General features: G+C 34.4%; 3 protein-coding genes across 3 annotated transcripts; 1 reads left to right on the forward strand and 2 right to left on the reverse strand.

Moving 5' to 3' along the window:
- The first annotated feature begins 127 nt into the window (after positions 1–127).
- Positions 128–10,762, forward strand: LOC102803236 (centromere protein K-like). The gene is made up of 9 exons (XM_085497142.1): positions 128–317; positions 2,373–2,486; positions 4,577–4,636; positions 6,935–7,010; positions 7,690–7,819; positions 8,089–8,181; positions 8,506–8,641; positions 9,035–9,082; positions 9,843–10,762. The coding sequence occupies exons 1-9, from the start codon at positions 315–317 to the stop codon at positions 9,999–10,001; spliced, it is 819 nt and encodes a 272-aa protein (XP_085353268.1). The 5' UTR covers positions 128–314; the 3' UTR covers positions 10,002–10,762.
- Positions 10,763–11,544: 782 nt separating this feature from the next.
- Positions 11,545–12,702, reverse strand: LOC144360695 (ubiquinol-cytochrome-c reductase complex assembly factor 6-like). The gene is made up of 2 exons (XM_078013262.2): positions 12,568–12,702; positions 11,545–11,980 (listed from the first exon to the last, which is right to left on the reverse strand). Exons 1-2 carry the CDS (start codon positions 12,673–12,675, stop codon positions 11,885–11,887), a joined length of 204 nt encoding a protein of 67 aa, XP_077869388.1. The 5' UTR covers positions 12,676–12,702; the 3' UTR covers positions 11,545–11,884.
- Positions 12,675–13,668, reverse strand: LOC102808654 (ubiquinol-cytochrome c reductase complex assembly factor 5-like). Its single transcript, XM_078013261.2, has 2 exons — positions 13,369–13,668; positions 12,675–12,809 (listed from the first exon to the last, which is right to left on the reverse strand). The coding sequence occupies exons 1-2, from the start codon at positions 13,523–13,525 to the stop codon at positions 12,736–12,738; spliced, it is 231 nt and encodes a 76-aa protein (XP_077869387.1). The 5' UTR covers positions 13,526–13,668; the 3' UTR covers positions 12,675–12,735.
- Between the last annotated feature and the right edge of the window lie 2,183 nt (positions 13,669–15,851).

Here is a 15,851-nt window from a genome sequence, read left to right on the forward strand (position 1 = left end):
ACAGAATTAATGCAGACGCAGACATCTAATACTTTTTTTCGGTTTGCAATTAAGATTTATGATACGACATTTGAAGTTCCCGGTAACATGTATTATTTAATCAGGCCTGTAGTAAAATATCGGGTGGATGCACAAGCCACATATAACAGCCAAAGCATCAGCTGACAGACAAATTGGAAGAGCGGGAATTTCCAAAAGGGCTTCCCCCGTTCACGGTTTTGTGGCAAAACAAAGGTTGGAAATGTCAGTAGAAGTGCCATATTCAATTTTTTGCGTATATACCATCTGAGCAGCGATTGAAAAACGATAAAATAATGGTGAGTATAGTTATGGAGCTATGGTATAAGACCAGACACAAATCGTCACTCCTAACCACGGCTTCCCCGGGATGGCATCCTATCACATCACATCGCACCACACATTGTCGGCCTGTAGCACAAATTAATTATAATATACCTAGTTTTGTTAGTTTGGTGAGTTAGAATGGTTTGAGTTAATTATGATGGTACTCCGACTACATCTTGAGACCCCTTGAAACCTCTTTCAAGATAGCCATGAACAAATGTATGTTTATAAAAAAAACAAAATGTGAACGATATTATGAAGAATGCAAGTGACACGTGCATACTACTGATGATTTAGCACATATAAAATTTAGTGATCTTGTCTAGTAAATACTCTGGCGCCTTTTAAAGATGCATAATGGACGAAAACATATATTTTTTTAATGTTGTTGTTTGATAGTCCATATACTAACTGTAGACCAAATCGAATTACCCCCCCCCCCCCCGGTATATATAATTAATCATAAACTAAGCTAAACATGCTGCATTTGTAGGACACAGAACAGTATTATTTTGACGAAAAATCAAAACCACTAGTGTGCATGTGCAGTGATTGTGATCGTATGTACCAAAACAACAAGTGCACATTCATATTAGAGAATTTTATTGCCTCATTGAACGAATATTCAGATGTATTGTACCAAATTGTTTGTCAGTATTAAAGGGAGGTGGTTGTTGCGCAGTGCTGGTTTAAATTTCATGTAAATAAAAAATTAATATTACATGAGTTGTGTACGCAGCTATGAGTCTCATATCAAACAGGATGCGGCAAGACAACTTGTATATATCTCGTCCAAGTGAACTATTTCTGCCTCAATGTGGTGATGGCTGTAATCTTTACTAGTTTATAAACAGGACACACAGTCTTGGTTACCGTGCATCATGGCTCCATCAACAGAACAAAGTTTTGGATTGGAGATATGTATGTGTATTTGTTAAGTTTGTACACAAATATCATATCTTCTCTCAGGTTCCAATGACTGAAACTAAAAAGTATACATGTATAACACCAATCAAGTGCCCAGAAATGGGGAAATCTTGAATTTTAGGAACTTATTTAATTGTTCTACTGACACCATATTCCAGAATTAGTCTAATGATAAATCCCTGTATATTAGAAACATGGGGAGTTTATCTAGACATCTAAAAGTCCTTCTAATGACATCAAGAACACAGTTATAGTCTTGGAAACAGTTGTTATTCACTAATTTGCCTAAAGCTAAATTTATTGATGTGGCTAAACAAAAATAAATTTGGATAAATGCTTTAATGTATCTCGTATGTGGTATGCTGGAATTTCTCAACATATAATGACCAGCTCATGTCTTTATGACAAGTTTAGCTAACAGTTTGTTCAACCTAGAGTTAATTAATCATGAGTGTGAGCGGTAACGATTTGAGGAGGATTTGGCCATTCAAATGAAATACCCATAGTTTGATTAGTAGTTATTCTGACTTGTTGGTACATTGACCTCATATACCCTGCTTTACGATATGGCATATATATAACCATACAAATTCTAGAGCACCCATTAACCAACTTAGAACAGCTGTGGTACATCATGTATTAGATAAATCATAATTTTGTACTCATGTTATGCTTTATAAACAAGGAAAGTAAAGTCTGAATAGTCAGAGGCGGTGGCACAAAATTGTGCATGAGGGGACGAGATCTGCTCACCAGCCTTGTGCCGAAGGCGCTACCTTACTAGGGGGTTTGTGCCGGGGGCATGCTCCCCCTTAAAAATGTTTAAATCTAGCCCTCTTAAACGCTATTTCCTGCAGTTTGAGGGGCCAAGTTTTGTTGATACAAAGGGTTTCAACTTGATTTTGGAGGGGGGCGCCCCCAACATTTTTTTTCAGGGTGCGATCACCCCTTCTGCTCCCCTGTGCCGCCGCCACTAATAGTTCATGTGAGTAACCATAAAGTCATCTCAATTATATTTTTTTCTATATTATTTGAATTTATTTTAATGTCCTTTCAGTTAGAACTGTTCTGATTTTAAACAGTATGCATGTTTGTTTTAGGATGAAAATGGTGTATTTGAGGAAAATGCTTCTCAACTGAATCTGAGTTCTGCAGCAGCAGCAGTAGGTCAGCTGAATGATGATTGTGATGAAATACTGAGAGAAATACACAAGGTAACAATTACTAGTAGGGGTTTCATCAGTAAATTTCTTAGCAGGCAGGGGTTACTTTGCTATTCAGTGTACTTTAGAAAGAGAGATAATCAATGTATTTTTTTAGGATTTTTATAAAAAAAAAGCCTGTTGGAGACTCTTAGTTAACTAGTGGCTTAGATGGCAATGGGACGTAAAAAGGTGATACAATAGATTATCACATGACCTTTATAATAGTGCATATCATTCACAATAGTGATATATGGTGTAAAATATTACTAACTGATATTTCACACTATGATATTTATGATGAGTCCCTTTGTGCTAATACAGTATGCAGAAAAAAACAAACATCATGTGATAGTATCGTTTTTATCACTGGGATATGAGAATTTCAGATGACAACATTTACTTAGGCGATATAATGACAATTACTTAATTTGAAAAAAAGATATCACTAAAAAAGGTAACATTTCTGTCGATTTCAGAGACCATCAGCGACTGTAACTCCAAATGTTCATACATTAACATGCTCTGATGTCACACATAATTAGCTTAAATTTGCATATGATTGATAAATGTAGTTCTCAGTCTTTTTGGCACTCAGAGTTGGGCATGTGATAAAAAGGTTATCACCTGATACCTCTTACTGTATTCCTAAAGCTGGTTAATACTTTGGCATCATAGGCTGTTATCCACACACTTCGATGATAGTACTAGTCCTTGATGTCACATGTATCAATCAGCTCTATGAATAAGTGATAAGATAGCCAACAGGTTGATGACCTCATTATGACGTATAGCGGTCACTACTCAAGTCAAGTCGTGGACTTTATGTATTCCAACGTGTAGTGGTTACAATATATATATCGGTAGTAGTGCCCTGGCAGTGTTGCTTTTTAGACTGCATAGTGATCTTTTTTATTGTAATTTGCTTTCATCAATGATTAAAACAAACACACAGGAAATACAAGTCATTTGATTTTGAGGTGAGGGGGCTAAGTAATGTATGTGTCTAAATGACAATAAGAATTTTATGTGTTAAAAATATCACCGATATAGTTAGAGAGTTTGTAATTTGATAAAATGAAATTAATATTTCATAAATAAAGGAAATCAGAGGCCACAACATTTTATTTCATTTTGAATCTGAATTCCTACAAAATCTGTCCTGTTAGAGGGCACACTGCTCCTGTGTGATAATTTACTGCCATGTATGTATCCGATATCTCAAGAACCACACAGCTGATTTCAATGAAATTACATGGGTGTGTTCTGATAATCCATAGAACTTTTTTACACTGTGTTCACACAGAGACCAGCTTTATAGTTAAGGAGGGTCGTCACCTGTGCATGTGCGGGAATCGAGTCCCAAGCAACGTTAACAACACACGCTAAAAATGCAAAGGCTCATGGGTAGACGCTTGTTTGTAAACAATGACACGCTATGGCCATCTGACGCATGCGCAGGTTACGACTCCCTCGCTTTAAGCCAGCATTGAAACACGTAGGAACAAGATAAGTGATGGCACACCGATTTAGTTTAAGACAGCCTAAAATGAAAAGTCTTGGTCGGCACCCCATATTTATAGAAATGTTTTTAGCACATGTGAACAATAACGCTGCCTTAAAAGCTTGCCCTCAAGGCTCAATGTCAACTTAGCTCTGGAATTCCATTCATTGCAAGTATTTTAAAGAAATGTTTATACATGTATGAACACAGGATCAATTAAAACCACTAATAAAGATTGTTTACAAAATTAGCTAAGTTGGCTTGGATGCACATGTGTGAACACGGTATTAGTTATTAGCTCTAAAATGTGCTACAGTCATTGTTCAGTGTTGGTTGGAATTTTGAATAAACAAGCAATATTTTTGTGCACACATTGTCAGGGTTTAAGCTTCAAAGTCAATTGCCTTGAATTAACATTGCCATGTTATTCTATTTGCTGAGGTTATTTTATAAATTTTGGCCTTGAAAGTGGGTGCCCTCCCAACTGTGAAGTTCAAACCCTGCATGGTATACATTGCATGGGAACCATTCCAAACATAACACGCTGAGACGACTGCGCACTTTAAGCATTTGTCATTTTATTTTTTTTTCAATTCAGATTCATAAAAGTGCAGCTAAATTCTGTGAACCAGAACCCACAGTAAATGTACCAAATGTAGTAAGTATTTTGTTGCTTTTTATCTGTACAAGTATAACATATTCTACCCCAGACCATTCGTCCCGGTGTTATCGCTATCGCCACACGAGACTCCAGCTTGTCTCCTATACAATTTGACTGCGCACATCCAGAAAGTAGATGTAGCTGTGATTGGTGGAATACTAATGAGTTGAGTGTCAATCAAACGCCCACGCTATCTTTAGTAAACAAAGTCACGTGACACGCGCCATTTTAGTTTTGATTAGTTCATCGGATCGGAGTGTCGGTGCTCGCCATCCATAAATCAAATCAAAATGATTTTTAAGGAAATTGTCGCGTCAGCAGTGGACAGTGTATGTATTTCTTCGGTGTACTGATGCACGAATGCACCGTGACACGGTGTTTCTCGGGTGTCGCCATCGCTGAGAATGCCGCCGGCGCAATTTTTCACCCAACTCGCGATTCTGTTTTGCAACATTTTATCAATATTCCCTTTGACAAAATCGCCGACAAAAGCACTGCTTTGCTGATCTTTTGTTCTATAATTCTTAATGCACACACCGACCCTAGTAGTAATTAGTAACGTCGCCTAGTACATATGAACGGTCGTCATTGCAAATCGAACATCCTTTTGAAATTTGGACGTCGGGCAGGCGATTTCAAGGCACCGCACTTAAATATTAGCAACATATTTTTCTGAGCGGTTGTTTATTTACTTTCAAACGAGACATAAATGTGACGACATAGTCGGATCCCTTATCCACCGCTAAGAATGCCGCAATGTTTCGTTCGTTTTGCAACATGCCACAAATCGTCGAAAAAAACACCACTTCGACGGAAGCTTGCGTAATAAGGGGGTTAAAACAAGAAAACAAATGCCATGTTTAATACATATCGACCTGTTTTACTTGCGAAAGATAACGGAACATGAACTCGTTTCGTGCGACTTCGGAACCCGAAGGAACACACCAACAACGTTGAATTTACCCGCTATCTTCCAAATATGGTATATTAATTTATTCAGTTGTTTATTTAGAGTGACGTCCGTGGTCGAATGCGATTGGCTATCGATGTCAGTGCAAAGGTCATATGAATATTAAAATTAAGTGGGCGGAAGGAAAATTGTATAGGAGACAAGCTGGAGTCTCGTGTGGCGATAGCGATAACACCGGGACGAATGGTCTGGGGTAAACATATTCCTGATTGTGATTATGTGATTAACAAATTTTAGCTTGAATATTAAAGTGCAAATTTGGAGGATGGGTTAAAAAATGTCCTTGTATTTAATATTTGAATTACTTTTACTAGTTTTGTGGTAGAAAGCATGTTTTTTTATTGAAAAAATACTGGAATCCCTGACAGAGGTCATGTAATTTCTTTTGCACATACATAACCCTCCTAGCATCGGGCAAGGATAGCTCTAAAATATAGAAAGTTAAAAAAAACAATGCTCATGCAACCCCAAAAGAAATTAATGGCATATTTGAAACAGCTGTGTGTGGGTGGGTACAAAAGAAAAAGCTGGAAGAACTATGGTATATAAATCAGCTGAGAAACATGAATTACCAGTTTGAAAAAGATGTATGTGTGTTTTTCAGAGGCGGATACGAGTTGTTTAAAGATGTTGACACTTTTATTAGAGGGGATTCTTTAGCTTTGAATTGTACAACATCTCTGTGCATTTGGAACAATCAAAATCTGCTTGTAGACCTCAGGTCACGTAATATATGTAAACACACACTTGATAAACACACAAATGCTATGATTTTGGGAATCAGGAATTGCAAAATATATTTTTTTGAGAGAAAAATTTTGTTCTCAGGAATGCCATTTAAATTATCAAATCGCAAAATTCTCTGCGGTGAAAATTATTGTTTATAGTATACATCTACAATATACAGATAAAAAACAAATGAATTCAAACAATGTATTTGTACTATAGAGGGCTCTATAACTTTCAAACTGTTTTCCCCAGGAATGCCATTTAAATTATCAAATCGCAAAATTCCCTGCGGTAAAAATTATTGTTTATAGTATACATCTACAATATACAGATAAAAAACAAATGAATTCAAACAATATATTTGTACTATAGAGGGCTCTATAAATTTCAAACTTGTTGTCCCCAGGAATGCCATTTAAATTATCAAATCGCAAAATTCCCTGCGGTGAAAATTATTGTCTGTAGTATATGTATTACATCTACAATAAACATGCAAAAAACAAATGAATTCAAAAAGTGGATTTGTACCATAGAGGGCTCTATAACAATTTTCAATCAACCAATCAATGACGTGCCTTGTCTTCGATTCATTTCAGAGAGTGAAAATATTACAAGCCAAGGAGAGAAAATTACATGCTGAAATCAAATCAATTGAAGAAGCTACCATGAAAGGTAATTTAAAGTTTATAAAGACTACAGTTTATTTGTTATGTATCATCATAATGTTGCAAAACAATCAAAAAATGATTTACTAGTTTCGTTATAAAATAATGTATTTACATTTCTAAGTTTTTATTCAAAAATCTTAAAATAAATGAAATATAATAATAAAAGTAGTATGTACAAGTTAACCGTTTATAAGTTGAATGAAAAATTAATGTACATTTCTTAACTACACACCATTCAAATGTTTGATATACCGTACTAAAGCAAAAAACCACAAAAAGTAAAATACAACATACAGCAACTGTACAACTACAGCACTGATAAGGGGCATCTTCTGTCAGAATGGAAGTACCCCTGCAAAATAATGTCCTGCAGAGTGCCAAAATGTGGGAGTAGCCATTATGGTAACAAAATATTGTTTTGGGATTTATTTGTGGTGAAAAAAGTTCAATAGTTTTCTAACTGTTGTAGGGCATTGACAAATTTAAGGAAATGATCTTTGTAATATATTTAATCATTTATTTTCAGCATTTTTTCAATAGCAAATTGCATGTACCAGTACTACTGTGAGAAAGAGTGATACGGATAATTAGGGACTTGTTGCCCTCATGTGGATGCTTGCATAGCAGCACATGATAGACACAGTTATGCTTGTTAATATATTCACTACATGTTTTGATTTCAGCTTTATCAACTAATAAAGAAGTGAAAAAGGCTGTGTTGAAAGATAACTTGGAAACCTCTATAAAACAACATGAAGAACTTCTCTCTTGTATGGAGTATGAAAAACAGGTTCTGAAAGAAAAATTGAAAAAGTATGTGGGTTTCTAATAATTTAGGAATGTGCAGAAGTGAATTCTTGATAAAGCCTCTGTGAATTGTTTTCTCTTGTTTGAAATCTGCTCCACTAATATAATTAAATATGGGTATTGCATTCTGGGATCTCTACTGAGAAACTTTTGTCATCCACACAAAAAGCACCTCATGTTTTTGTGAGAATAATGCTGAAACTGCTGTTTTTGGTCAAATTAATAATTTCTTGTTGATTATCCTAATACAAGTAGTTACCGTGGTTATTCTACAGGAAGAAATTGGTCCTTGAGAAACAAAAAGAAGTCAAACAAGCCATTGAAAAGAAAGTACAAGAACTGGAAAGTGCTCACCAAGGACCTGATAGGTATTTAAAGAAATTAATAAAATACATGTTTCCAGTATGTCATTCGCATTGGTGATATTGTTTTGATCCCCAGTCAGCAGAGATTGAAATTGGTGGATGTTCATTTAGGGTAACCAGTTATGAAAGTCAAGGTTCTTGTCAATAAATATAAGCGTAAGTTTAGTTTGTTTGTTTTGTCAAACACAGTGCGCATCCACCTCATTTTTCTGTAGCAGGATCCATGTTTGAGTGGGCAAGAGATGACACTCACTCTGTGGAATCAGGATTAGGAACTCTATGATCAATAACATGTTGTATGTTTTCTGTTTTTGTGAATATATACAGGTATATTAGAGAAGCGATAGAAAAAAAAGAACAAATGGCTGAATATTTGGACCAGATTGACAGCCAATTAAGTGATTTTTTGATAAAACATTTTCCCTCACCTGAATCTAAGGATTTACTGAAAGGGATTCATAAGGTAATGCTCCAAATTATACTCTCAAAACAGTTTCTTTTCAAAGATATATATATATCATACTAAGTGAGAAATCCATAAAAGTTGATGACAAGTATCTAAATCAATAATTGTATGATACTTGTTTTGTTTTATTGAATGTTTAAGCCAGGCTTTTCATTAAGAGCTGGTAACCAATAAGTTTGCCCAGCTGCTTTTCAACCATTTTCTGGCTACTTTAGAAACTTGGATTTTGTATTTCATTTGAAGTTTCTCCCCTGACTTTCCTCCCCCCACACACTCTAAATCCTAATGGAAACCCCAAAAACATGGCCAAATCTGATAAAACCATTGTTTGTCAAGATCACTGTTTCACACTTGTCTTGCATAAATGACTGTTTATCTATTTGTTTTCAGGTGACGCCCTCAAGGCCAAAATACACTAATATATATAAAATAATCAGGGTAGGTAACATATGCAATGAAGCATTTCTCTACCACAGTTTTACTGTTAACCAAATAGATGCATGCTAGTTCATTGAAATGTACTCAAATGTATAGACTCACCTCTGTATTTACAATAAACATTTTTGCATCTAATAGAGCAAATCCAGTACTTAATAATGAATGTATGAATTACTACCCTTTTAAATCAGAAAAACAAAAAAATTATTCGTAATGATTGATGAGCAACAGGTTATTTTCCTATGGTTACCACAGTGAAACATTTCCTCCTTGAGTCTTGTCAAATCAGTCAATATTACCGGGTAGAAACTACATCCCTAGTAAAAAATGCATGCGTTCTTTTTCAACAATTGAGAACCAAAAATTCATCATTTCTTGTATGTGTAGTTCATTACTGTACCGTAAAATCGGTATTAGAATAACAAATTCACCATTTCTCATATGTGTAGATACTCTAATAGAAGCCGCATCCCCTCTGTTGCATTGTATTATTTTAATAGAAGCCGCAGCTTCTAATACAGATTTTACAGTAATAGAAGCCACATATCCTCTGTTGCATTGTACCATTTTAATAGAAGTAGTGGCTTCTAATACAGATTTTACAGTAACCATAACTACCGGTAGAACAAAAAATGATCTTCTATGTACTGATTACATTTACCTGAATGTCTTAACGTTTTGTTTCACAAAGATCATTTTGTTTCAGTATTTACCGTAGATTACAAAAATCACTGGGGCATTATTATTTTTTTCTCAACAGAAACTCATGAAAAAGCAGTTGGATAGTCCACACGATCCTTATATTTCTATCATCGATTCTTACTGGCCGATGTATATAGAATTGTTAATTCGACATGGTATTGTATTGCGGCATCCCCAGAGATCTGATCATATTAGATTAACGCCGTTCCACTTGTAACTGTCATACTGTACTATGTAGTATCTTCCTCAAAGCAGTTTCGCAGTCATCAAATATTGTGCATTATAAACATTGCATTGAACCCATATCAAAAACTCAACAGACTAGTAGAACTATGTAGTTCATCAGGGAGCAGGCCAAATTGAAATGATTTTTTTTATTTAGAGAAAAGAGAAGATGCAAATTTTAGTCATAAGGCTGTATACTACCAAGTTAGATCAATTTATCGAAACATTGGTTTTTTTTACTCACAAGGAAAATGATTCTTGGTTAGAACAAATTTTGGCTGTCCTTTTTGCTACATTTCCCATACCTGATCAATAGAGGGCGTTCAGAAAAATTCTCATTTCAACTCTCACAATCTGGTAAGGGAATCCACCCCTATTGTTAATATTGTAAGCGCTAAAACACAGTATTTCAATAAATTCTCAAATTTATCTTGCAAGAATATAAAAAAGATATCCGGTTTTATAATTTCAGAATAATTTACTGTTCTCATTAAAATTATTTCTCTAGTCACTATTTAAAAAGGAATACTAGAGTGAAACTGCAGCTTTTATTATTTGAAGGAATCCTGTACATCTAATGAACTCTAGTGTAAATATTTGTTTACAGTGCTAAATATTGCAAGTATTGTCACCCTCTTTAGTTTAAAAAAGCAGTTATGTAATCTTGTTCATTGGTGTATTATATATTTGTGATCAATTGCAAAAACACTTTTATTGAATAAAAGGCAATTGTGTAAGTTATGCATATGTAAATATATCTGTTCTCATTTTTAGTCAAATATACATTATGCATCTTCTGTGTATTTGGATTTATTCAACAATATCCAAGGTTTTGTCTTACCTACTCAGAAAACTTTTCGTAACAGTGTACTTTGACTGTCAAGTTTTCTTTTTATCAGATTACAAATGTTTTTTAAATATCCTGAAATAAATGAAATTGTGTCGTTTTATGTTTGTTTGACGTTATATATTCTACAAGTTTAGCTCAATGTCAAGATACAACCAATAACTCTTCGGAGTAAGCTCAGTAATGTATGATTCTGTATACAATCACACCTTTGATGGCACAGTAAATTTCAGAACAAACGACATGTAGGTAACTAATTCTAGTGACTTGACATCGTATAATCAAGGGAGAAAAGAAGCCCTCAGATTCTGTGAGCTTCAGCATGGGATTACCACGAGGCACAAAAATGCCTGCAGTAAAAGATAAATGAATGAAAACATGTAATTTTCAGTTTTGTTTGATACCCTAAAATAATATATACATTTGACTATTTCATCATGAACTAAAAACGCTCAAATGTTTATTACCGGTATGTTTGAATTTTATTTTACATTTATGAATTGTCTTTTCTTTCCATTTGTCTCACGAGAGTGACAAACCTTTGACAAAAAATTAAACCATGAAGCAAATGTTTCGTGTCTGGCGAGAACAGTTGATCTGGTACATGTCAGATTTAATTTTTGGTATATATACATTTTTATTTGAAATGTGTTTTTAATAGAGTGAATAAAATGAAAGTTACACAGAATAATGAACAGATTGTTTTTATTTCATACCATGTCTTTAAATCAAACAAACTGAATTAGAGAAAGTTGAATTTACAATAACATGTGCGAAATTTAAGATGCATTTTCTGTTCATTTTTACAAGTAATAATCATAGATTGTATACAAATTCTAAATCATATATGGCAATATTGAATATGTCATTACATTCCTGATTTGGTATGGTTTTATGCATGGTAAACTTCACTCCCAATATGCATGCAAACAAACAGCATCACTTAATGTGATATGTGAAAATTGTAATACTTAAAACAAATTTTAAGCAAATACTAAAGCTTCCTGTGAAAACAGTTAAAACACTAATCAAGAAACTTGGTTTGTAGAAATATCAATATTATTCTGTTTATCCCCATTTCTCATGGTTTCTTCAGCTATATCTTCCTCTGCCATCACAGGTTGCTGCATCCAGAAAAACAAACAAAAACAAATTAGTGTATCATGTTTGGTTATTCAGTATGCACAATACGATTACAATGAAATCATTTGGTAAGGCAACAGTACTGTAATAATTCTTTATTTAAACCACCTGATTTCATCTTCTGCAAAAATCAAATGATACGACTTTGAACCAGAGTTTCTTTTTTTACAGTTCAATGTTGAAATGCCAAGACACCTGATGGAAATATAGGGTTGAGATACCCTTACTTCATCAAAATTGACAATCATCAAATGTGTATAGCACATTATTAAGCATGAAAATACCCAAAAATCACATTTCACATTTGTCAAATCCCACATGAAGCTTTGACGTCAATAGAAATACTAAGACCTTTGTTTGTCCTTTTTTTATGTTTGATTTTATGCAGAACATGGGAAATGGTCTATTCAACCACCTGACAGGTAATGGTAACATTCAGATACTATTGATCCACCTTGATGAGAAATAAAACTACTATTTGTTCATGGTCCAATTAATGGTAGATTTACAATAATACTGATAAAATACTGAAAAGCTGAAGATCTACCACTTTATAAGTACAACTTACTAAGTTTGGTTTATATATATAGTGAACCATTTGGGCTCCGGCAAGCATTGATAATAGACCAGCAGCTAAAAACCTCAGATAGGGAGGCCATGGCACTCCTGCAGGCATTTTTAATAGTGTACTGATGAATTCCTCACTTGAAATATAATGTACAAGTTTTGAATGTTTTTATTGCTCTTCTTGTCTGGCTTTGTCTTCTGCCTCTGCTAAACTTTCAGCTTGTTTTCTTCTATACACATCATCTGTAATATGAATATAATATACGATTAAATTGGGGAGCGCTGGAGGGTAGGGGTAGTGTTAGGGGTGGGGTGCAAAAGAACTCTTTCTTTAAAATCATTTGGGGTGACTTGCATAGTGTCTCATATGTATATTTTTTTATTTTTGTTGAATATGCTACTGTAAAATACTTTATTTTAGCTGGAATTAATTTTCGCTGAAAATTCTTTTTGGGTGTTTTGTATGGAATTTATTTTCACTGATTTTTGACGAGTTGAATGTAAAATATAGCAAAAATAGTATATTCGCTGAATTTTATTTTCACTGAATCGTTCCTTCAGTGAAAATAGCGAACATTAATTCCAAGCGAAAATAAATTAGTTTATAGTATTTTTTCCTGTAATACTTCGCATGCATTTTCTTCTCTACGTACCTAGTTACAAATGTTTGTCTGATTTCTGCCCCCCCCCAATGAAATCTGCATCACAGTGATTTATAGCAATAAATATAATGTCTATTATAACCAGTATTGCCATCATTTAAAATATCACATCGGTTGAATACACGATACTTAATACTTACAAAATGTTTCTCCGCCAGGGGCAACTTTAGCATTTATCATAACCCATTCCAATCCAGCACCAACTACGAAAAACAAGGGTAGAAACCGGTATACACCAAGAGTCTTTTTTCCTGGCCACTTTTTCAGAAAGTATCTTAGTCGGCTGCTTGTGTACATTGATCAAACAATATCAGATTGACAAACGAGTGTCCTCAGTAGCAATTCGTGCAATGTTATTATTAAAGAAATTTTGATTTCCGTCGTCTCGCACAAAACGTGGTGACCTGTTTGACCGCGGTTGTCTGTTTCTGTTCACATTACTCCACTGGCGCAAATAACAAATATTCCAGTGGCCGAGAACATGTAGATAAAGGTCTTTCGTTTTTACAAAACAGTTTATGTTTAAAGGGATATTTTTTTCTCGTTCCCTATAATATACGACTGACCCCTAGAGGAACATAACCACCACCCAAGCTCAGACAAAAGAAAATACATGCATTTATAATAATTTATAATAATTTATAATAATTTATAATAATTTAAAAAACTGTTCAACTCAGAAATGCAAGCATGTAATTTTCAATAATATAAAAAGCATGCAAATGCAGTTACATTAAGTACACTGTATACTAATTTCTATGTTACGCAAGCTAAATAATACAAATCATGTTATTTAGGGACAACATCAAAAGTTCAATGTAGGATAACAAACTTAATTCCTTTAGTCCCCCCCCCCCCATACCCACCACTGAAACTTAATTGATAAATATTGATCGTGGTGTCAGACTAAATTCACCATTAAATACAAATTGATAATCTACAGTAGTATGGCATAGCAGTTGGTTGTCGGGTGGGTGTTAAAAGACTTTACGAATGCGCAAATTACTTTTCTGGGTTCTGCTCATGCTCTAGGTCCATGCCCTGAAATTGACCTCATTTGACGCACATATTATGTACATACACTCGGACCAAACCATTTTCTCCTCTTGGATGTTTTTTTTTTTCATTTTCTGTTTTTTTTTGTCCATGATTGGATAGAAAAAACGAACTACAAATACTCCAAGATTGTTTTGACTTCATTAAAAAATGAAATCGTTTTTGCAGAATGGAAACTTTTTGAGGTCAAAACCCCCCACCGCCAAACTAAAGCAAATAAGTTTTTTTTATCCGACATCGATCTTTTGACGTCGTCCCTTACTTAATTAACTTTAGAAATAATGTAAGAGAAATACAATGGATAAAAACAGCGTCAAGAAGCTTTCTACGAGACTCAAGTGTTGCTAGATCAAAATGATTGCATAAGGCAGCGTAACAAGATAATGCATACGAGGTATGGTAGCGTTGAATTCATGACAAATTTCTTTTGGACCCGTTCGATCTTCTTGATCAGACGTGGCGACTAGATTTCAAAGATTTTGGAACAATATTCAAGTTGACTTCTGACATGCGAGTGAAACACATTCATTATACAGGCGGAACTTGACTGCTGAATTGTCTGCATGTTCGTTTGATAAAGTCAATCATTCTCTAGCGCCTTTGATACAACTGCATGAATAAGGGCGGCCGAATTTAATTTGGATTTGAAAATGATCCCGACGTCTTTTACTTGAACGCGTTCAGTTATATCACCGTCAATTTTGTAGTTCTGAAGAATTGTCGCACGTTTCTTAGTGAAGCTTTGTCATTGTCTAAACTTGCGTTACAAACTAGAGATTGTAGATTATCATTTCCTAGCTTTCAAAGTCAACTACATTTTTACTTGAAGAATTCGAAGTACTCTGTATGCGTCTGTTATATAAACTAAAAGTTACATTATTTTGTAAAACGCGTTCAATTTGAATTTTATACTGTCTATAATATATTTAGGGAGCGATTTTTTGCTTTTTTTACACTTTCTACAAATAGTAGTTCATGGTGAACTTGCAAGCTGGTACATTCATTTACTCGTAATATTCTTAGTTTAGCGCCTCTCTTAAATTCTTTGTCATTATTTGTGCCTCAAGCTGCATGGTTTTTATATAATCGTTAAGACCCTTATGCTGTAACTTTCCTAAAGGCCAGTGCTATGTCAAAATAAATGTTGTATCGTGTTAGTCAACATATGTGGTCGATGGAGAATGTCAAGAGAAACGTTGAGAAATAAACTCGAAGAAAAATAATTTGAATCAAATATAATTTAGTTTAACACTAATAATGGATTAACCTGGCAACTTTGAAGTGACTCAGTATGAATCCAGACCCGTAATAACAGAACCAGATATTTCAACCATATCCAAATAAAACAAAATTTAATACAGGAATGGGGTTATCAATATGGTAGATGCGTGCGTTCAAGGAGGTTTAAAACCTGAACCTGTATCGTCCCAAAACTTCGACATAAATTCGACGTGTTTCAGACAGGACCTGGTGTGTTAATCGCGGTTTCTCACAAGATTACGTACTCGTCCGAAAACGTAAAAAAAAAAAAAAACTGTCAAGGAAGTTCCGAAATTACAGACACGTT

The sequence above is a fragment of the Saccoglossus kowalevskii genome, chromosome 3, assembly GCF_978046115.1.
Source record: "Saccoglossus kowalevskii chromosome 3, keSacKowa6.1, whole genome shotgun sequence".
Classification (NCBI taxonomy): Eukaryota; Metazoa; Hemichordata; class Enteropneusta; family Harrimaniidae; genus Saccoglossus; species Saccoglossus kowalevskii.

Bases quoted from the DNA above. Each gene is read 5' to 3' on its own strand.
- LOC102803236 (XM_085497142.1), top strand. The intron at 8,182-8,505 runs GTATTTAAAGAA...GAATATATACAG, and splicing joins GCTCACCAAGGACCTGATAG to GTATATTAGAGAAGCGATAG. The intron at 9,083-9,842 runs GTAGGTAACATA...TTTTCTCAACAG, and splicing joins ATATATATAAAATAATCAGG to AAACTCATGAAAAAGCAGTT.
- LOC144360695 (XM_078013262.2), bottom strand. From the start codon at position 12,675: ATGCCTGCAGGAGTGCCATGGCCTCCCTATCTGAGGTTTTTAGCTGCT. The intron at 11,981-12,567 runs GTAAGTTGTACT...TTCTGGATGCAG, and splicing joins ATATATATAAACCAAACTTA to CAACCTGTGATGGCAGAGGA.
- LOC102808654 (XM_078013261.2), bottom strand. From the start codon at position 13,525: ATGTACACAAGCAGCCGACTAAGATACTTTCTGAAAAAGTGGCCAGGA. The intron at 12,810-13,368 runs GTAAGTATTAAG...TTCATATTACAG, and splicing joins CCCTGGCGGAGAAACATTTT to ATGATGTGTATAGAAGAAAA.